The sequence below is a fragment of the Pecten maximus genome, chromosome 2 (assembly GCF_902652985.1).
Source record: "Pecten maximus chromosome 2, xPecMax1.1, whole genome shotgun sequence".
Classification (NCBI taxonomy): Eukaryota; Metazoa; Mollusca; class Bivalvia; order Pectinida; family Pectinidae; genus Pecten; species Pecten maximus.
The window spans coordinates 12,233,641-12,252,866 of record NC_047016.1 but is presented as its reverse complement, the minus strand read 5'-3'; the positions used below and the strand labels follow the sequence as shown (position 1 = coordinate 12,252,866).

At 35.7% G+C, this 19,226-nt stretch overlaps 1 protein-coding gene across 1 annotated transcript; it reads left to right on the top strand.

Annotated features, from left to right (window-relative positions):
* Window positions 1–16: 16 nt before the first annotated feature.
* LOC117317787 (mitochondrial-processing peptidase subunit alpha-like) lies at window positions 17–16,902 on the top strand. The gene is made up of 12 exons (XM_033872723.1): window positions 17–99; window positions 6,367–6,569; window positions 7,408–7,487; window positions 8,025–8,104; window positions 8,945–9,047; window positions 9,346–9,438; window positions 10,227–10,505; window positions 11,789–12,000; window positions 13,492–13,582; window positions 14,409–14,471; window positions 15,055–15,199; window positions 15,552–16,902. The coding sequence occupies exons 1-12, from the start codon at window positions 35–37 to the stop codon at window positions 15,725–15,727; spliced, it is 1,590 nt and encodes a 529-aa protein (XP_033728614.1). The 5' UTR covers window positions 17–34; the 3' UTR covers window positions 15,728–16,902.
* The last annotated feature ends 2,324 nt before the right edge of the window (window positions 16,903–19,226 follow it).

Sequence of the window (19,226 nt, the reverse complement as noted above, 5' to 3'; positions counted from 1 at the left end):
ATCGTAAGCACCCGAGAGTTCCGACGCATTCAAAATGGCGACACCCATGTGGACTAGAATCGTCCGACAAGGTTGTTGTCGAATTTGTCGCCTACAGAAGTGAGTTGTCTCAACATCTATTGTTTAAGTTATTGATTTATCGTTTTTATATTCGCCGTTATAATATGAAACAGGCAATGCCTGAAAAGAGCGAAGCTAGCTAGTATGCCAATGTATAACATAAACATAAAGTGATAAACGTTTCGCCGTTTAATAACGAGAAAGTAATAATAACCGGAAACAAGAAAGACTTTTCTGAAGATGCTATTTCTCAGAAACTTGTGAAATGCTTTGTTGTATGTATGGTCAATATCAACATACAAAGGATTTTTTGAATTTGCAGGAATGTTTGTGAATTGGTTATCCGTTGCTTTGTGCTGACTTTCAAAACCCATCATTTTTTTTGTTCTGTTTGGGGTTGACCATTTGGAATTGTTGTCGCCCTTGGTTTTGCATAGTACAGTATGTGTGATCATTACCAGAGACATATGAATGATTTATTGCATATACCAGACATATATCTATGTATATACCTAAAATGGGAGTTTTCTAAACAGCAGTTCAACTGTAGGTATATGGCCCCATGTAGTTGAAGGATCAAAGCATGACATTGAATACATGCCTATTATTTCCATTGCTTCCTTTCAACCATACTTTTATGTGAATGTCCAAATGAATTGCTGCTGCTTTCACTTCAGAAAGTGTAGCCCAACCATTATTGAATAGCGTATGTGTCCTGTATGTGGAATTAGAAATTGATGTGTTTTGAACCAATTTTTTTTTTTTTTTTTTTAAATCTTCCCAGGAAATCCAGTTTTTATACATATCTGTACAGATGTGCTCTCTCAGTCTTTGAGAAAAATCACTATGTAATGATCATGTAATGATAAACATAAAATTGCATCACTTCAACACCAATGGTGAACATGTAAACTTGATTCACAGGGGCATGTCTAGTCATATATATTTAAAAATGAATACATTTTGTAGCCAGAAATAGCTATATGTTAATTTATATAGGTATTTCTAGCTATTTTTTTTTAATATAAGACAAGACATGTCCCTGTGGTTGACTAGAGGAACAATTGTTAAGTTCCAATGTAGAAAGAGCTATAACCAAGACACTGGACTGTTAATTGTCTTTGATTATTTTCCCCTTATTAGGGTCACAGTGGTCAAACTTTAATAATAGTCTGAGCAACACCTGGAAATGTAAGGTGTATATAGATACTTGCGCTGTGTCATGTATAATGTTTGTACAAGTCCCTGTGTCATATAATGTCACACGAAATGTGGATTATCTTCTTGTAATTATGCACAAACGATGTTATAAATTGAAACACAGTTTGATACAAAGTAGAATAATCCGTAAGCTTAAAGGAGTAATTTAAAATATGTAATACCCAAACCTGTATAGTAATTAAAACTATAAAGTGCAGTAAAGTACAGTACAGGTCTAACAATGTTATGTCTAGTTATAACCAGAAGTGGATCCAGGATGGATAACAAATCTAGACAACAGTTACAATTCAGGATGTCAATCAATTTTATTTCTGCTTAATTTCACTATCAATATAACACTTGAGAAAAATGTAGTATTTTGTTGTTCATGGTGCAAATTCAGCAGCTCATATCTATGTAGTTGTTGTTCTAGCCTCTTTATTTCAGCTGCTGCTAACAAAACTTCCAAAGCTGTATCTGAAAAAATACAATAGTTACAAATGTTTTTTTTTTCCATATTTTTTATTTAATGACAACACTCTTAAGCTTAAGAATTCATTTTTCTACATGATTAATAACAATCAGGGATTAGATTAGACAGTTTCAAAATTTCACTTGTATTATATTGTAGTTACCAATGTTTATTATAGAGGAAGGAAAATCAAATGCATACAATTAGTCAAGCTGTCACACCATTATATTTGACTGGTTTATAGATTCAAATGTGGTTTATTAAATATTTAGTTATAGAATATTTTTATTTTCACTCAATGCCAATATGATAATCAACAGGAAAGTGTTCCATTTGATATAACCACATGGACAGTTCTCGTCTTATATTTAAAAAACAGCCAGAAATACTTGTATATAAAGACTTCATATAGATATATCTGGCTATTTTTTTAATATAAGGCTAGACATGCCCCTGTGGTATAAGTTAACTGTAATAAAAGCATGCATGCATACATGATGAGTGTGTTTCAAATGGTATCGGATAGCCCGAGTTTCCTCTGGCCCTAACACTACACCAGACATACATATCAGACTGCAGTATAACGTTAGGCAAACCTTGCCACGAGAAAGTGAAAGTACACTGTTGATGACTAAATACATGAAGACAAGATTCCAAACTTTCGCAGTAAATACATGTACTACACATACATGTACTTCGTTACACTAGTCTTACTGTACAGTACACAACGGTGACATTACCTTGTTGCTTCTACTTTCGTTTTGACATGCTTTTGTACGCTTTCACCCACCTCAAGCTCATTTTTATGTCGCTTTTACTTACGTTTTAGGTTCCATGAATTATAGAATATACAACACCGCCCTCCAATCTATCAGGGTATCGGCCGTAACTGTTGCCAGTTTCCCACGAGCACGTTTTCACCATTTTCTGTTTACATATATGTATTCTCGCGGTGTTCAACTGAGGTCCGACAATATTGACGGAGGTAATGGCGGACAATCGACCTCCCGCTCTGATTGGCTAGATCTATATAGCAACCACGTTGCCTAGGAACGACATGGAGGGTGCAACATCTCGGTACATTTTCGGCAATCATCGGAAATATGCCGAATGTTCCCAGTTCCGTCCTCGAAACCATAACTCGAGCTACATTTTATTCGCACACTATAACACATATTTTTTACAAAAATAATTAGTCAGCATTATGAACACACCAACTGGATTTACATAACGTTCGACTTTTTCTACAGTTTCTGCAGACAACTGGGCGGGTTGCTCACACTCACTTCCGGCAGAAAATTTTCAGGCTGTACCATCCCGTCCACGTGATGCGAAGCTGGACTAGAATACTGTACATACGCGCACGTTAACGGTAAAGAGCTTCGCTCGGGCAGCTTTGCTGCCCGAAGAGCTTTGCTCTTATTAACAAAATATTTAGGATGGTTGAATGCAATGTTGAGTAACGTAAGTAGTACTAACTTCAAGAGTCAAAAATTTTTATTTGAAGTCGCAGATTATAAAAACTGAACAACATTAGTAACGTAAGTGCTTAGTGCTAATTTTTGCGACAAACATTAGTAAAAATAACGTAATCACAGTGCATGCATAAATTGTGTCTTATTATCACGAGCATCGCTAAAGAATAACTTTAAACACTATCGAAGTGTAATGTAGTGTAATGCAACATGGCACATAATAAAAATTGACATACATGTAGTATACATTAATATAGTGTAGCAATGGCAGGCATACACAAGTTATGGCACTTTCCCATTCTGCCCCGTGTTAAATAGGTCAATATTGAATTCCATGTTTACCAGCTATAATTGTCTGTTCTTTCTATTTTCACTACACAGTAATCACAATGAAGTATGTTCTACTTGTCTTTCATATGATTATAACGTTTATCGATGTTTTCTTCAGCAAAAATGCCTTTATTCATAGCCTCCCACATCGTAAATATGGCGTCATTGCTGCCATTTTGGTAGTCATGTGATAGCAAAAGAGGCCTTATATATAAAGACACATGTTAATCGGAATCAATTGTGTGTTTTTGACTAATAGGAATGCAAAGCAATATCTAACCATGTGGTAAACCAGAATAGAAAATAGTTTGGCTACTGAAACTGGAGCAGAGAGAAGAGGTACCGATAAAATTGTTGATATTTCTTTATACTTACCCTTTGTGATACCCCCTTGACAGTGATATTATGAAACCTAGGGCACTTATCTTTTAGAAAACATAACTTTCAAAACTTTTGAATGAAGCGCAACCTTGTGCAGGGCCAAAGAAGATGAGTAATCCGCACTGAAATGTAATTCGCCATGATTTTCGAAGGGGGGATAACTCTAATCTAGTAGTCAAAGTTTACTACTTACGGAATATAAAAACGTACGGTATATAGGCCTATTAATGTAGCGTTGTCACACGAAAAAGTGGTCAATTTGAAATTTGATTGATGATCACTTGTTTTTATGGATGGTTATGATATAACAGTATGTTCTTTAATTTAAATGCAGATTCAGATTGCACTTGACTCATTTTTTTCACAAAGAAATCAATTCAATAATCAAATATGTTTCCATTTTCATACAGAAAAACAAGAAATTTCTTAATTTGGGAACACCAGACATGAGACTGCCAGTGTAGGCAAATTTGACAAATTTCAACGACGTCATTCGATCATGAATTTTTTTGTCCGCAAAAATTCATACTTCAAGAACATTTTATTTACCCTACTGTATAAAGTGAGTGTTTTCAAATTAAGAGACAACTGAACTTTTTACTATTATATTGACTTGAACTATAACAATAAACACATCTTCCTGAAGATAGTTGCCTTATCTTTTGAAGAAATAGGAAAGTATCCTTTAATGGCAGAATCCAGTAGTTTTTCCTACATTTCAAAGTGCCATAACTCTGTCAATTTTGAAGGTAGAGTCATCATTTTTGCACCATTTAACTCTATTTGTGAAGACCTTTCCAACAATGTTTAACATGAAATATTTCCTATAATTTAAAAAAAATAGCCTATTATTGCTATATAGTGTGTCTTAAGAGGGACTAGACCAGTCGGTCAGAAACGTTAAAGCTGAAAGTTATAAGTTTATTACATAAAATAAGTCTTAAGTATATTGTACTTCAAAAAATCTAAAACTCATTGCACTGTTATTTGATGAAAGAAAACTGGTAAAAGGAAGCTTGAAAGGGCGAACAACTCGCATTTCATGGTGAGTACAGATGGCACATGAACAGACATCGATATATCCCATGTGCAGAGCAGCCTTTGAAAAAAACTTGTAGTTATCAGCTAATCTTAGCTGATTCAACAAGCTGTTCGAATTCCACACCTTGGAGGCCAGGCCATAACCGAAAAATCTCTTCCCATCCTTTGTGGTGTTCACCTAAGTTGGAATCCTTATTAGATTATCCTGTTTAAGATTATTAAAAAACTTTGTTCCTCTCAATAGGACATTGTAAAATTAATGGTGACATACCATTTAAAATCTTTAGAGGCCATCTATTTAATACACATATCACATGTAAAAAATCAAGTTTAAATCTTATGCATCTTTAATATCAGTAACTGGGGAATATAGTTAATGGAGAGCATAAACAAAAGGATGCAGTATTAATTTTGTGTTTTCACAACTGATTGCAGTGATAATGGGTTATCAAAAGAAAGCTGTCAATGTCATTCATTATCAAAATGTTTTAGAAACTGATTGTTGGAGAAAATTGGCAATCATGCATGCAGTCTCTTATGAAATTTTTTATAAGTTAAATAATGTTTGTTCTTTCCACACCTATTTAGCACAAAAGTGTAGCATATGTTGGACAGGTTAGATGGGAGAACTTCATTATTTTTTTTTGTTTCTGTAATTATTGTACCTCTGTAGCAATTAATAGAGATTTTCAAATTTAAAAGTGTCGAGGAATCATTGTCTCATTATTGTAGTTTAAATATCCATAGCAGCACTGTTTACCAAGTTGATTTTGAATTGACATAGTTTATGCAATAAAAGAGTATTAACATAGCTCCAAATCATGATCAATGACCTTCAAGGCTACAACAGGGCTTTTTTTCACTATTTTGGGAATGGGGCCTATGGCTTTAGGATTGGGGAAAAAATGTGCGGCAAGAGGTAAATTGGGAAAAATGGACATAATGGTAAAAATAACAAGAATTTAAGACACAAATATGGATCTATGCTATATTTATTTAGACTCTAGAGCCTGATCTCCTTTTATCAGGCCAGAATAACCAATAAAACGTAGATGGGACGGCACCATCCGGATTTTTAAAGACATGATTTTTTTTTATAGATCATTCGATTGGGAATTTTAACAGGTCGGATTGGGAAAAATATCCTATTATGCCGTGGGGAATGAGGCCGAAATTCGGCCCTAAATCAGCCCCAAAAAAAGCCCTGTACAATGTGTATCAATTTTGGAAGTTGCATAAATAAATTCTCCTCACAAACTTTTCTTTGCTTATAGAATATATAACCTCATCTGATATTTCAATGAAAGGAACTTCCTGTGCATTCAAACTTCATAGTGTTATTTTTGAATCAAGGCGAGTAATTCAGGCCTATTAGGCCTCTTGATTGTCTTGTTTGTTTATTTTCAGTGTGAAACGTAGAACATTTTGTAGTAAAGGTGGTGAGACAATTCCATTTTCCTCAGTACCATTGACAGAGCGTTTGCCAGGGTTACCACTGCCAAAATATGCAACCGTTGACAACCAGAAACAGGTGACACAGGTGACTACACTGGAGAATGGACTCCGAGTGGCATCAGAGAACAAGTTTGGACACTTCTGTACTGTTGGAGGTATACATTTGTATATTCTAACATGTACAATTTATTGTAGGAGAGATTCGTGTTGGAGGTATATATTCTAACATGTACAATTTACTGTAGGAGAGATATGTGTTGGAGGTATATATTCTAACATGTACAATTTACTGTAGGAGAAATTCGTGTTGGAGGTATATATTCTAACATGTACAATTTACTGTAGGAGAAATTCGTGTTGGAGGTATAAATTCTAACATGTACAATTTATTGTAGGAGAGATTCGTGTTGGAGGTATATATTCCAACATGTACAATTTATTGTAGGAGAGATTCGTGTTGGAGGTTTATATTCTAACATGTACAATTTACTGTAGGAGAGCTATTGAATCCTTTCTGCATTAACTGTTTTTGGTCAGCTGATAAAACACCAGTATTAATCCTGGTTTTTCTGATATAATTGGTAGCTATGGTAATCCATGGCAGATAATTGTGAAAGATGATTGTCGATGATATGTTTATCCATGTGAGGTGTCTGTTTGAGTCAATTAAGGCCTATGCATATGGACTTTAATGCTTTAATTTTGAAATATTGATTAATGTTAAACATGCAATTTATGTTAATATCATTTGATTGTTTAGCCATTAATTTCCGCCTCCTCTGACTAACAGGTTACTATCTGCATACATGTATTTCTCTTGAAGAGGGGGTAGGTAGATCATATTAAGTTAACCCATGGCTAGAGGAGATGTTAATTTTATGACAGTAGCTGAGCTGTACCCAAAGAGTTAATGTAAAATTACAAATTATGGCAGTCACCATAAGACATTTTGTTTAATAAATTAATTGTAATGTGTTTATATTTACATTTCAGTGTTAGTGGACTCTGGATCGAGATATGAAGTTGCTTATCCAGGTGGAATTTCACATTTTTTGGAAAAATTAGCATTTAATGTAAGTGCATATTAAGCAAAAAATATTATGACAAACAATGTAATGTAATCTTTTGTGTATATATAATATGACATCTGATGGAAATGGCTTGATAATATTCTTGTAAGTAGTCCGACAGTGAATAGTATATATAACTATATAATGTCATAGAAATTCCCAAACACATAATCCTTGGCAAATAACAATTCTATAATGAAGTTATCAGTTTAAAATGAAAACATTAAGGTGTACATTTTACATGCTTTTTGACTACTTTAGGAAACTAGATAATTTACATCCTGGATACTCCAGGGGTTATGATCACATATATATATGAAGAAAGTGTATGTGATCGTAACCCCTGGAGTATACAGGATGGATAATATGATTTGTTTTTGCAGATTTATGAAAAACCAAGCACATAATATATAACTGTACAAGGAAGTTACTGATTTGATTTAGCCATTTATATTCATCAATATGTCTTCAGAAAAAAAAAATCTCAAAGATTGTTTAACCAATTCATACATGATTGTCTTAATGTTTTTATTCTTCCAGTCAACATCACAATATAGTCGAGATGAAATTTACCAGATTCTAGAAAAACATGGTGGAATCACTGATTGCTTGTCAGCCAGGTACATTTAATGATAAATTATTTCTAATCTCTTATACACTTACATGTCTGAAGGAAACTTCCATGATTTTTTTTTCAACTGAGAGGCTATAGGCCTACATATGAAACATGTTTGATGTCCTGGCGGTGTATTCCATGTGACCTTAAGACTGTGATAAGTGACAAAATGGTCCTGATCTATTTTATGTGACTTTGGGACTGTGATAAGTGACAAGATGGCCCTGATCTATTCCATGTGACTTTGGGACTGTGATAAGTGACTAAGAGGCCCTGATATATTTTATGTGACTTTGCAACTGTGATATGTGACAAAATTGGCCTGATCTAATCTAATCTATATCAGTAAACTGTCCCAATAGGAATTATGTGGCTGAATGAGCCAGATATATGTGTATAAACAGAACATTTATTTTACCTCAATATATTATGAAACAAGTTTGATATTGATCACCTTCCTTGTCTGGATGATAACATGATAGGGGAGCAACCCTGAATACCTGAAGATAAAACCCATGTGGTCAGGCAGGTGGTCCTGTCTTTTTTTACGCCCAAACAAGGAATCCATTTGTGGCATCTTAGTGAAAGAGGATGTGTTAGCCATTGCTACCCGAGACTATAGATATATGTACATATCAAAATGGAAGACAATTGACAGTGAGACCTTTAGATTTACTGTATGGAACAGCCATACTTTCAGCATGTACGTGTATTGGTATTGTTATCATAAAGTTATTTTCTGGAAAATTATAGAATCCTTTTCACAGTAATTAACTCCAAGTAATCGCCTTGATCATTGAGGCTTCTATCCAAATTCTAGTTAAATAATTAACTTTTGTTCCAGAGACACATTGATATATGCTATGTCAGCCGAGTCTACAGCACTTCCTCTGTTATCCAATATTCTGGCTGAGGTCACTCTAAGACCACAACTTACTGAACAAGAGGTTAGTATAGGCTATGGAGTTACATTTACTACATCTACAGATTTCTGTAATGATGATGAATTTAAATTTTTCATATTTATTCCTGATTTCCTTGATTTTCTCTTTGTGTTTAATAAAAGCAGACATAAAGCACATATACAAAGTTGTTGAGCTGTGTTACTTTTGTATTTCTCGGGTACATTAATATAATTTTCAAGATTTATGCGAACAGAATAATTCGAAATATATTATAACTATGACACACATAATTATGGTCAGCTTTGGAAACATGACTTATCTTCCTCTGATTTCATTTCAGATTGATGATACTAGAACCACGGTGACATATGAACTAGAATCCGTGGAAATGAACCCCGACCCTGAATCCATACTTATAGAAATGTCACATGCAGTAAGTTAATGGTCAGACATGTGTACATAGTAGGGGGACGAGGTATCCACCTGTAGTCGTAAAAGTGTACTCCAAAGATTTGATGTCTTTTCTATTTTCTATAGTTGTTCATTTGTCTTGATTATAACGTTACACACCTTTGGTGTTAAAGTGGGCACTATGTATCAACAGTGCCATCAGTGTATCTGTCATTCTATCCTAAAAAATTGAAGCTTTCTTTCAAATTTTCATGCTCGATGAGCATGAAAATTTGAAAGAAAGCTTTAATTGGAGAATAGGGGTGTTAGGTAACAATTACATGCGTGGCGGGTCGAGTGAATTTGGTTGTGTAAGCGTGGCGGTACCCAGCTAAGGGTGGCGGGCCGCCACATTAAAACAGGCAATGGTGATCACTGCTCGTTAACATACATTTTTTATTCAAAGTATTAAAAAGATCCAAAATATTGACTCATGGTACAAATACCGTATTTGCATTCATTTCATAAATTAAATGTAGCTTTAGATAGCAAGTATGTATACATGTAAGTAGACAACTTCCCTACACTATTAGGAATGAAGTATGTAGTCAGTATAATGAATCTGTATACTGTAGTATCAACAAAAAAAAATCACATTATATTAAAGCGGTGATGTTTCCACAACAAAATTACTCAAAACAGACAGTTTTCATAATTTTGTAAAATATGATTTGAAAATGGTATCTTTGATTAAACATAACTTTACTTTTAATATATACTGCATGTGTTTCACCAAAACATTACCACTTTGTATATTTATTTCTTGTCTAGGCAGCATACCAGAATAACACACTAGGCCTGCCCAAGTTGTGTCCAAAACAGAGTATCCCCACCTTGGACCGCAACACACTACTATCATACATGTACCACCATCACACTCCCGACAGGATGGTGGTGGCTGGAGTGGGCGTTGATCACCAACAGTTTGTTGAGGCTGTCAAGGAAAGCTTCCTCAACAAAATTCCAGTATGGGAGGATAATCCAAAAGTCATCAACCCATCAGCAGCCTGTGATCGGTCTGTGGCACAGTACACAGGTGGTCAAGTCAAGGTAGGAGTGCTTAATTTGATATCAAATGAACAACAGTCTAAATTTTTGTATTATGGGTGCTGTGAGAAAGGCTAAGCATTCATAAGTGTAACAATCATGTAGTCCTACAGGAGATAAAGGATAATCAGTCACAGGTGTAATTATAGGAGATAAAGGATAATCAGTCACAGGTATAACTATCATGTAGTTCTACAGGAGATAAAGGATAATCAGTCACAGGTATAACTATCATGTAGTTCTACAGGAGATAAAGGATAATCAGTCACAGATGTAACTACAGGAGATAAAGGATAATCAGTCACAGGTGTAACTACAGGAGATAAAGGATAATCAGCCACAGGTATAACTATCATGTAGTTCTACAGGAGATAAAGGATAATCAGTCACAGGTATAACTATCATGTAGTTCTACAGGAGATAAAGGATAATCAGTCACAGGTATAACTATCATGTAGTTCTATAGGAGATAAAGGATAATCAGTCACAGGTGTAACTATCATGTAGTTCTACAGGAGATAAAGGATAATCAGTCACAGGTGTAACTACAGGAGATAAAGGATAATCAGCCACAGGTGTAACTATCATGTAGTTCTATAGGAGATAAAGGATAATCAGTCACAGGTGTAACTATAGGAGATAAAGGATAATCAGTCACAGGTGTAACTATAGGAGATAAAGGATAATCAGTCACAGGTGTAACTATCATGTAGTTCTACAGGAGATAAAGGATAATCAGTCACAGGTGTAACTATCATGTAGTTCTACATGAGATAAAGGATAATCAGTCACAGGTGTAACTATCATGTAGTTCTATAATAGATAAAGGATAATCAGTCACAGGTGTAACTATCATGTAGTTCTACAGGAGATAAAGGATAATCAGTCACAGGTGTAACTACAGGAGATAAAGGATAATCAGTCACAGGTGTAACTATCATGTAGTTCTATAAGAGTTAAAGGATAATCAGTCACAGGTGTAACTATCATGTAGTTCTACAGGAGATAAAGGATAATCAGTCACAGGTGTAACTATCATGTAGTTCTATAAGAGATAAAGGATAATCAGTCACAGGTGTAACTATCATGAAGTTCTATAAGAGATAAAGGATAATCAGTCACAGGTGTAACTATCATGTAGTTCTATAGGAGATAAAGGCTGAGCAGTCATAGGTGTAACTATCATAGTGTCAAAGTGTGGCTGAATAAAACCTGTACTGCCGTTATAAGAGTAGAAGACATTGTATCAGTATGTGTTACATCTTTGTCCCTATTTATGTTTACAGGTAAATAAGGACCTGTCATCTGTCAGTCTGGGACCTAACCCCATGCCTGATCTTGCCCACCTTGTCTTAGGCTTGGAGAGCTGTTCCCATAAGGAAGATGACTTTGTGTCATTTTGTGTCCTTAACATCCTATTGGGAGGTGGCAGTTCCTTCTCCTCAGGGGGACCTGGCAAGGGCATGTACACCCGACTATATACACATGTTCTCAACAGGTAAGACACACAAATACTGAGTAAATAAGACACATTTAGTCTTAGAGTACTGTTATAATTCTTCTTATGTAGGAATAGGTTTTTGTATATCACAACCAGTACAACTGACCCATGGCGAGTATGTACACTGAGACTAGTACAACTGACCCATGGAGAGTATGTACACTGAGACAGTGAGACTAGTACAACTGACCCATGGCGAGTATGTACACCGAGACTAGTACAACTGACCCATGGAGAGTATGTACACTGAGACTAGTACAACTGACCCATGGAGAGTATGTACACTGAGACTAGTACAACTGACCCATGGAGAGTATGTACACTGAGACAGTGAGACTAGTACAACTGACCCATGAAGAGTATGTACACTGAGACTAGTACAACTGACCCATGGAGAGTATGTACACTGAGACAGTGAGACTAGTACAACTGACCCATGAAGAGTATGTACACTGAGACTAGTACAACTGACCCATGGAGAGTATGTACACTGAGACTAGTACAACTGACCCATGAAGAGTATGTACACTGAGACTAGTACAACTGACCCATGGAGAGTATGTACACTGAGACTAGTACAACTGACCCATGAAGAGTATGTACACTGAGACTAGTACAACTGACCCATGGAGAGTATGTACACTGAGACTAGTACAACTGACCCATGGAGAGTATGTACACTGAGACTAGTACAACTGACCCATGAAGAGTATGTACACTGAGACTAGTACAACTGACCCATGAAGAGTATGTACACTGAGACTAATACAACTGACCCATGAAGAGTATGTACACTGAGACTAGTACAACTGACCCATGAAGAGTATGTACACTGAGACTAGTACAACTGACCCATGAAGAGTATGTACACTGAGACTAATACAACTGACCCATGAAGAGTATGTACACTGAGACTAGTACAACTGACCCATGAAGAGTATGTACACTGAGACTAATACAACTGACCCATGAAGAGTATGTACACTGAGACTAGTACAACTGACCCATGGAGAGTATGTACACTGAGACTAGTACAACTGACCCATGAAGAGTATGTACACTGAGACTAGTACAACTGACCCATGAAGAGTATGTACACTGAGACTAATACAACTGACCCATGAAGAGTATGTACACTGAGACGATAATAGTAATCAAATCCCCAGGTGATGTTTACTTCACTATTGTCTACGTGGTAAAACTCTGGCTTTGGTTGCTGGAGAGAGCAAATTTTCAAATGACAGGTAAAGGGAGTCAGCAGGATAGACTGTAACAAGCATGCTTTAAAATCAGAACAAAGGACCAATATAAATTAGTGTGACTAGGCTTTTAATAAAGGGCTAGCTGACTATACTTTCACACCTCAGTGTATATTGGTCATTAGTCTGATGGAGGTTACAGTGTGTTTTCATATTAATGTACTGTATCCTGCATTTATGTCACTGTATACTGCAAATAAACCGAAAATTATTATTTGTATTGTTGTAGATACCACTGGATAAACAGTGCCTCTGCTGTAAATCATGCTTATGAAGATACTGGTTTCTTCTGCATCCATTCTAGCTGTCACCCTGACCGGGTAAGGTTACTAGGAAGCATATAGAGACCATATTGTTTGATCTATTTATTGCGCCTTGAACAGCGAGTGTCATTTACCAATTATCTTAATTTGTTATAGTTAGTCATTAGACTACAATTTACTGTAGAAATTAGCTCACACTTACAGAAGGGATCAGTTATACAAGATGTACACAAAAAGGATATCTGGTACTTTATCTAATCAGGAACAAGTCTACTGATGTACCTCCGATACACTTCTCTGTGTTAGTAATTACCTACAGGGTGGAATTTCAATGTTTATTACTGAAATACCTGATTTAGATTGAACATTGATTAATGGTTCTATAACATATGGTATATACAAAAATATTTTGATACTTGTTATTAATATGTTTTCTTTTCTTTCTTTTCTCTCTCTCTATCTTTTTTTATGATATAACCATCAATATGAAGTAACGCCTTTCAATTGGATTAAGGAATTATCATACTATTTGCAAGAGTTGGTGTAACCCTACTTCAAAAAAAATTTAAAATTAAGTACCCTTAGCCAAAGGGTTACTCTCCTAAACAACATTGAATAAGTCTAACAACCTTGAGGAGTTACTTCCCCTTATGTCAATTTTTCATATCAATGTGTACATATATGTTATATTTGTCTGTATTTCTTACCACCTGTTGTTACTAAGGAGAAGACTAATATAGGCTCTGCCTGATGTCTAATCCTATTGACTTTCCTTCCATGTCAATAAAATTTGTTGAAATTAAAATTGAAATATACAAAAATAATCTAGGGTGTGTTTTATCTGTGAAATAATAACCTTGGGAAACAATGTTTTTTATTACAGTTGGGTGAGCTTGCTGAGGTCATTGCTCATGAATTCTGTGAAACAGCTGGCAACATTCGGGCAGTAAGTACTTTCATTAAGAAAAATATCAAGCTTTGTCTTCTGTTTGTAGAGAATTAGGAGGCAGTAATGCTTTCTTTGTTTTCCAGGTACAATAACCCAAGAGGTGCATATCCCGTCTTGTGTTCTCATTAGAAACAATAAAATAAAGTCTTATACAGTACCAGTAGTTGGAGTCAGGGGTGGCTTTGTAGAGTCTGGGAAAGTGTTCAGACTCAGGTTTACTGATTAGCACAGACTCGATTCTCAGCATCAGACCTCACATGTTATTTATTTAAGGGATATGACATGGCTAGGAAATAATGTACGATGGTCATGAAAATTGGCATGAGTGGTCTTTGTGCCACCATTTGCTTTGTTACAAAAATAAATATGCATTTCCATGCTAATTTTCTAGATATCTAGACCTTTTTGAGAAAAAAAAACATGCAATGTTTCAAAAAAGTGATTATATAAAAATTAAGGATGAAAAAATGCCCAAATTATCAGTAAATGCTAAGTGGTTCAGGGAGAATATGAAATTGGGTTAATAATCGAGGTAAAGGGTGATTTATGGCTCATCACTGTTAATTGTTATAACTTACAGGATGAGCTGGACCGAGCCAAGACCCAACTGCAGTCCATGTTGATGATGAACCTAGAGATGCGTCCAGTTATGTTTGAAGATGTTGGGCGCCAGGTACTTGCCAATGGACACAGACGGCCTGTAGAGTACTATTTTGATGCTATTGGTAAGCTGATATCTTGTGCATACCTTTTCATCCATGTCAATCTGATGTTTTTAATGTTGAAAATTAAGTTCTATAAAAGGGCAATTTATAGTTTATAGCATGCCAATAAAGAATCTGTTAGTCAGGGTTTTTTTAGAGACAAATATTGGTATGATGTAATAATTAAGTCTCATTTTCTCTCAAATGCGTCATACAGATACATTATCATTGTCTATTTCTTAAAGGAAATAGCCCTCAGATAAATTTGGTTTCATCACAAGGACACCTTTTCTCTTCAGGTAATGATTGTATTGTTTCTCATTTAGGTAATTATATATTTCTACTCCAAGTGATGTTATCTGTTCTCCTTCAGGTAATATCACAGCCGCTGACCTACACAGGGTGGCCACTCGCATGCTCAAAACAAAACTCAGTGTCGCAGCATACGGAAACCTGAAGAAACTGCCCTCCTACGAGGAAATGCAATCCTACATTGGAGGGAAAAGCAGCTTGTATAAACAGTACAATCTGTTTAGAATGAGGCGGTGATTGTGTGTGAGCATAGTTTATATAACTTAATATACATAAACGGGAGTCAGACACAAGTAACAGGGCTGGAAAAGATGTCGAAAGCAAATCTGATTGAGAGATCATGATGGTTATTTGAAATGGCTGCAATGGAGAAGCACTAGACAGCTACAAACTTGTTGATGTTGTGTAAAGTGTTTCTGTTGAGTGTGTATTTGATTAAAATGTTTCCCTCTCAGAGAGGAAATATTTGATTTTGCTGTAAGCATTAAAGACAATGGTTCCATGCTGAGGGACAATGTGTGTGGTTATTGTAGTCCATATAGTTGATTTAAAGTAATTTCACAAAGTAGGTCCTTAAAGTCAAAACAGATTAACAGTGTTTGATATCCTAAACAGTTTTGTCAACTCAAGGAGAATACCGTCTAAATCTAAATACAAGTACATAACTGGTAAGAAAATAGGATCTTTATGTAAATAACTGTGAAGAATGCTGTCTTTATTTTAAACTGGTTATTTCATTAACTAATACTGGATTGATTCTGTAATTTTAAAACTTTGACTCGACTTTTGGTAAGGGTTTATTGCAGAACAGTGAAGTACCTGATAGTATTTTCACTGAAGATCAATAGAAACTACCGAACATCAGTAGACATGGATAGGCTTATATAACCAGACATGGACTTACCAGTGGATATGTGTGGTATGTTAAGTACATAAGAGGTGTTAGTAATTATAAGGGTGTGTACAAACAACACAGTAAAGTAAGTCAACTATTCTTTTTCATTTCAACAAATTTGATTGTACTAGATGTAATTATAATATGGTACAATCGGATTGGACATCAGACATAGCCTATATCAGTCAACAGCAGTCTAATGAATGACAGTAGAACAAGGACACCATATCTGAACCTCTCCATTTGGGAGGAGGGGGACATCATTTGGCCAGTTATATAGGTGTTTGGATATATGATTTCCTATCACCATGTAAACATTGGGGGACATGATGGAAGTTCAGATACGGAGTGTTCTACTGTATATTCATTATAGAACTTTATTATCATATGGATCTTAACTTTTTTTTATCTCATATCTCATTGTCATGAATGAGTCTGAATATTTATTTTCTATATTTGTTGAGTAAGATAATAATTATCTTATTTGATGAAAATAAATACACTTTAAACTTTACAATTAATTTGTTGTTGTTCTGTAAAATATTTCATAAATATGGTTGATAGAGAGATTAACATTTTCTCCAACAAGAAACCATCTTGGATAGAGAGAGTAACATTTTCCCCAACAAGATGCCATCTTGGATAGAGAGAGTAACATTTTCCCCAACAAGATGCAATCTTGGATAGAGAGAGTAACATTTTCTCCAACAAGATGCAATCTTGGATAGAGAGAGTAACATTTTCCCCAACAAGATGCACTCTTGGATAGAGAGTAACATTTTCCCCAACAAGATGCACTCTTGGATAGAGAGTACCATTTTCCCCAACAAGATGCAATCTTGGAAGGATAGAGAGAATGACATTTTCCCCAACAAGATGCACTCTTGGATAGAGAGTACCATTTTCCCAAACAAGATGCCATCTTGGATAGAGAGAGTAACATTTTCCCCAACAAGAAACCATCTTGGATAGAGAGAGTAACATTTTCCCCAACAAGAAACCATCTTGGATAGAGAGAGTAACATTTTCCCCAACAAGAAACCATCTTGGATAGAGAGAGTAACATTTTCCCCAACAAGAAACCATCTTGGATAGAGAGAGTAACATTTTCCCCAACAAGATGCACTCTTGGATAGAGAGTACCATTTTCCCAAACAAGCTACCGACTTTGATAAAGAGTAACATTTTCCCCAACAAGATGCAATCTTGGAAGGATAGAGAGAGTAACATTTTCCCCAACAAGATACCATCTTGGAAAGAGAGTAACATTTTCCCCAACAAGATGCCATCTTGGAAAGAGAGTAACATTTTCCCCAACAAGATGCACTCTTGGAAAGAGAGTAACATTTTCCCCAACAAGATGCACTCTTGGATAGAGAGTAACATTTTCTCCAACAAGATGCAATCTTGGATAGAGAGAGTAACATTTTCTCCAACAAGATGCCATCTTGGATAGAGAGAGTAACATTTTCCCCAACAAGATGCACTCTTGGATAGAGAGAGTAACATTTTCCCCAACAAGATGCACTCTTGGATAGAGAGTAACATTTCCCCCAACAAGATGCAATTTTGGATAGAGAGAGTAACATTTTCCCCAACAAGATGCCATCTTGGATAGAGAGAGTAACATTTTCCCCAACAAGATGCCATCTTGGATAGAGAGAGTAACATTTTCCCCAACAAGATGCAATCTTGGATAGAGAGTAACATTTTCCCCAACAAGATGCAATTTTGGATAGAGAGTAACATTTTCCCCAACAAGATGCAATCTTGGATAGAGAGAGTAACATTTTCTCCAACAAGAAACCATCTTGGATAGAGAGTAATATTTTCCCCAACATTTTAGATACCATCTTGGATAGAGTAACATTTTCCCCAACAAGATGCAATCTTGCAAGGATAGAGAGAATGACATTTTCCCCCAACAAGATGCACTCTTGGATAGAGAGAATAACATTTTCTCCAACAAGATGCAATCTTGGATAGAGAGAGTACCATTTTCACAAACAAGCAACCGACTTTGATAAAGAGTAACATTTTCCCCAACAAGATACCATCTTGGAAAGAGAGTAACATTTTCCCCAACAAGATGCACTCTTGGATAGAGAGTAACATTTTCTCCAACAAGATGCAATCTTGGATAGAGAGAGTAACATTTTCTCCAACAAGATGCCATCTTGGATAGAGAGAGTAACATTTTCCCCAACAAGATGCCATCTTGGATAGAGAGAGTAACATTTTCTCCAACAAGATGCAATCTTGGATAGAGAGAGTAACATTTTCCCCAACAAGATGCAATCTTGGATAGAGAGAGTAACATTTTCCCCAACAAGATGCAATCTTGGATAGAGAGAGTAACATTTTCCCCAACAAGATGCAATCTTGGATAGAGAGTAACATTTCCCCCAACAAGATGCCATCTTGGATAGAGAGAGTAACATTTTCCCCAACAAGATGCCATCTTGGATAGAGAGAGTAACATTTTCTCCAACAAGATGCAATCTTGGATAGAGAGAGTAACATTTTCCCCAACAAGATGCAATCTTGGATAGAGAGAGTAACATTTTCCCCAACAAGATGCAATCTTGGATAGAGAGTAACATTTCCCCCAACAAGATGCAATTTTGGATAGAGAGAGTAACATTTTCCCCAACAAGATGCCATCTTGGATAGAGAGAGTAACATTTTCTCCAACAAGAAACCATCTTGGATCAGAGAGAGTAACATTTTCCCCAACAAGATGCAATTTTGGATAGAGAGAGTAACATTTTCCCCAACAAGATGCAATCTTGGATAGAGAGAGTAACATTTTCCCCAACAAGAAACCATCTTGGATAGAGA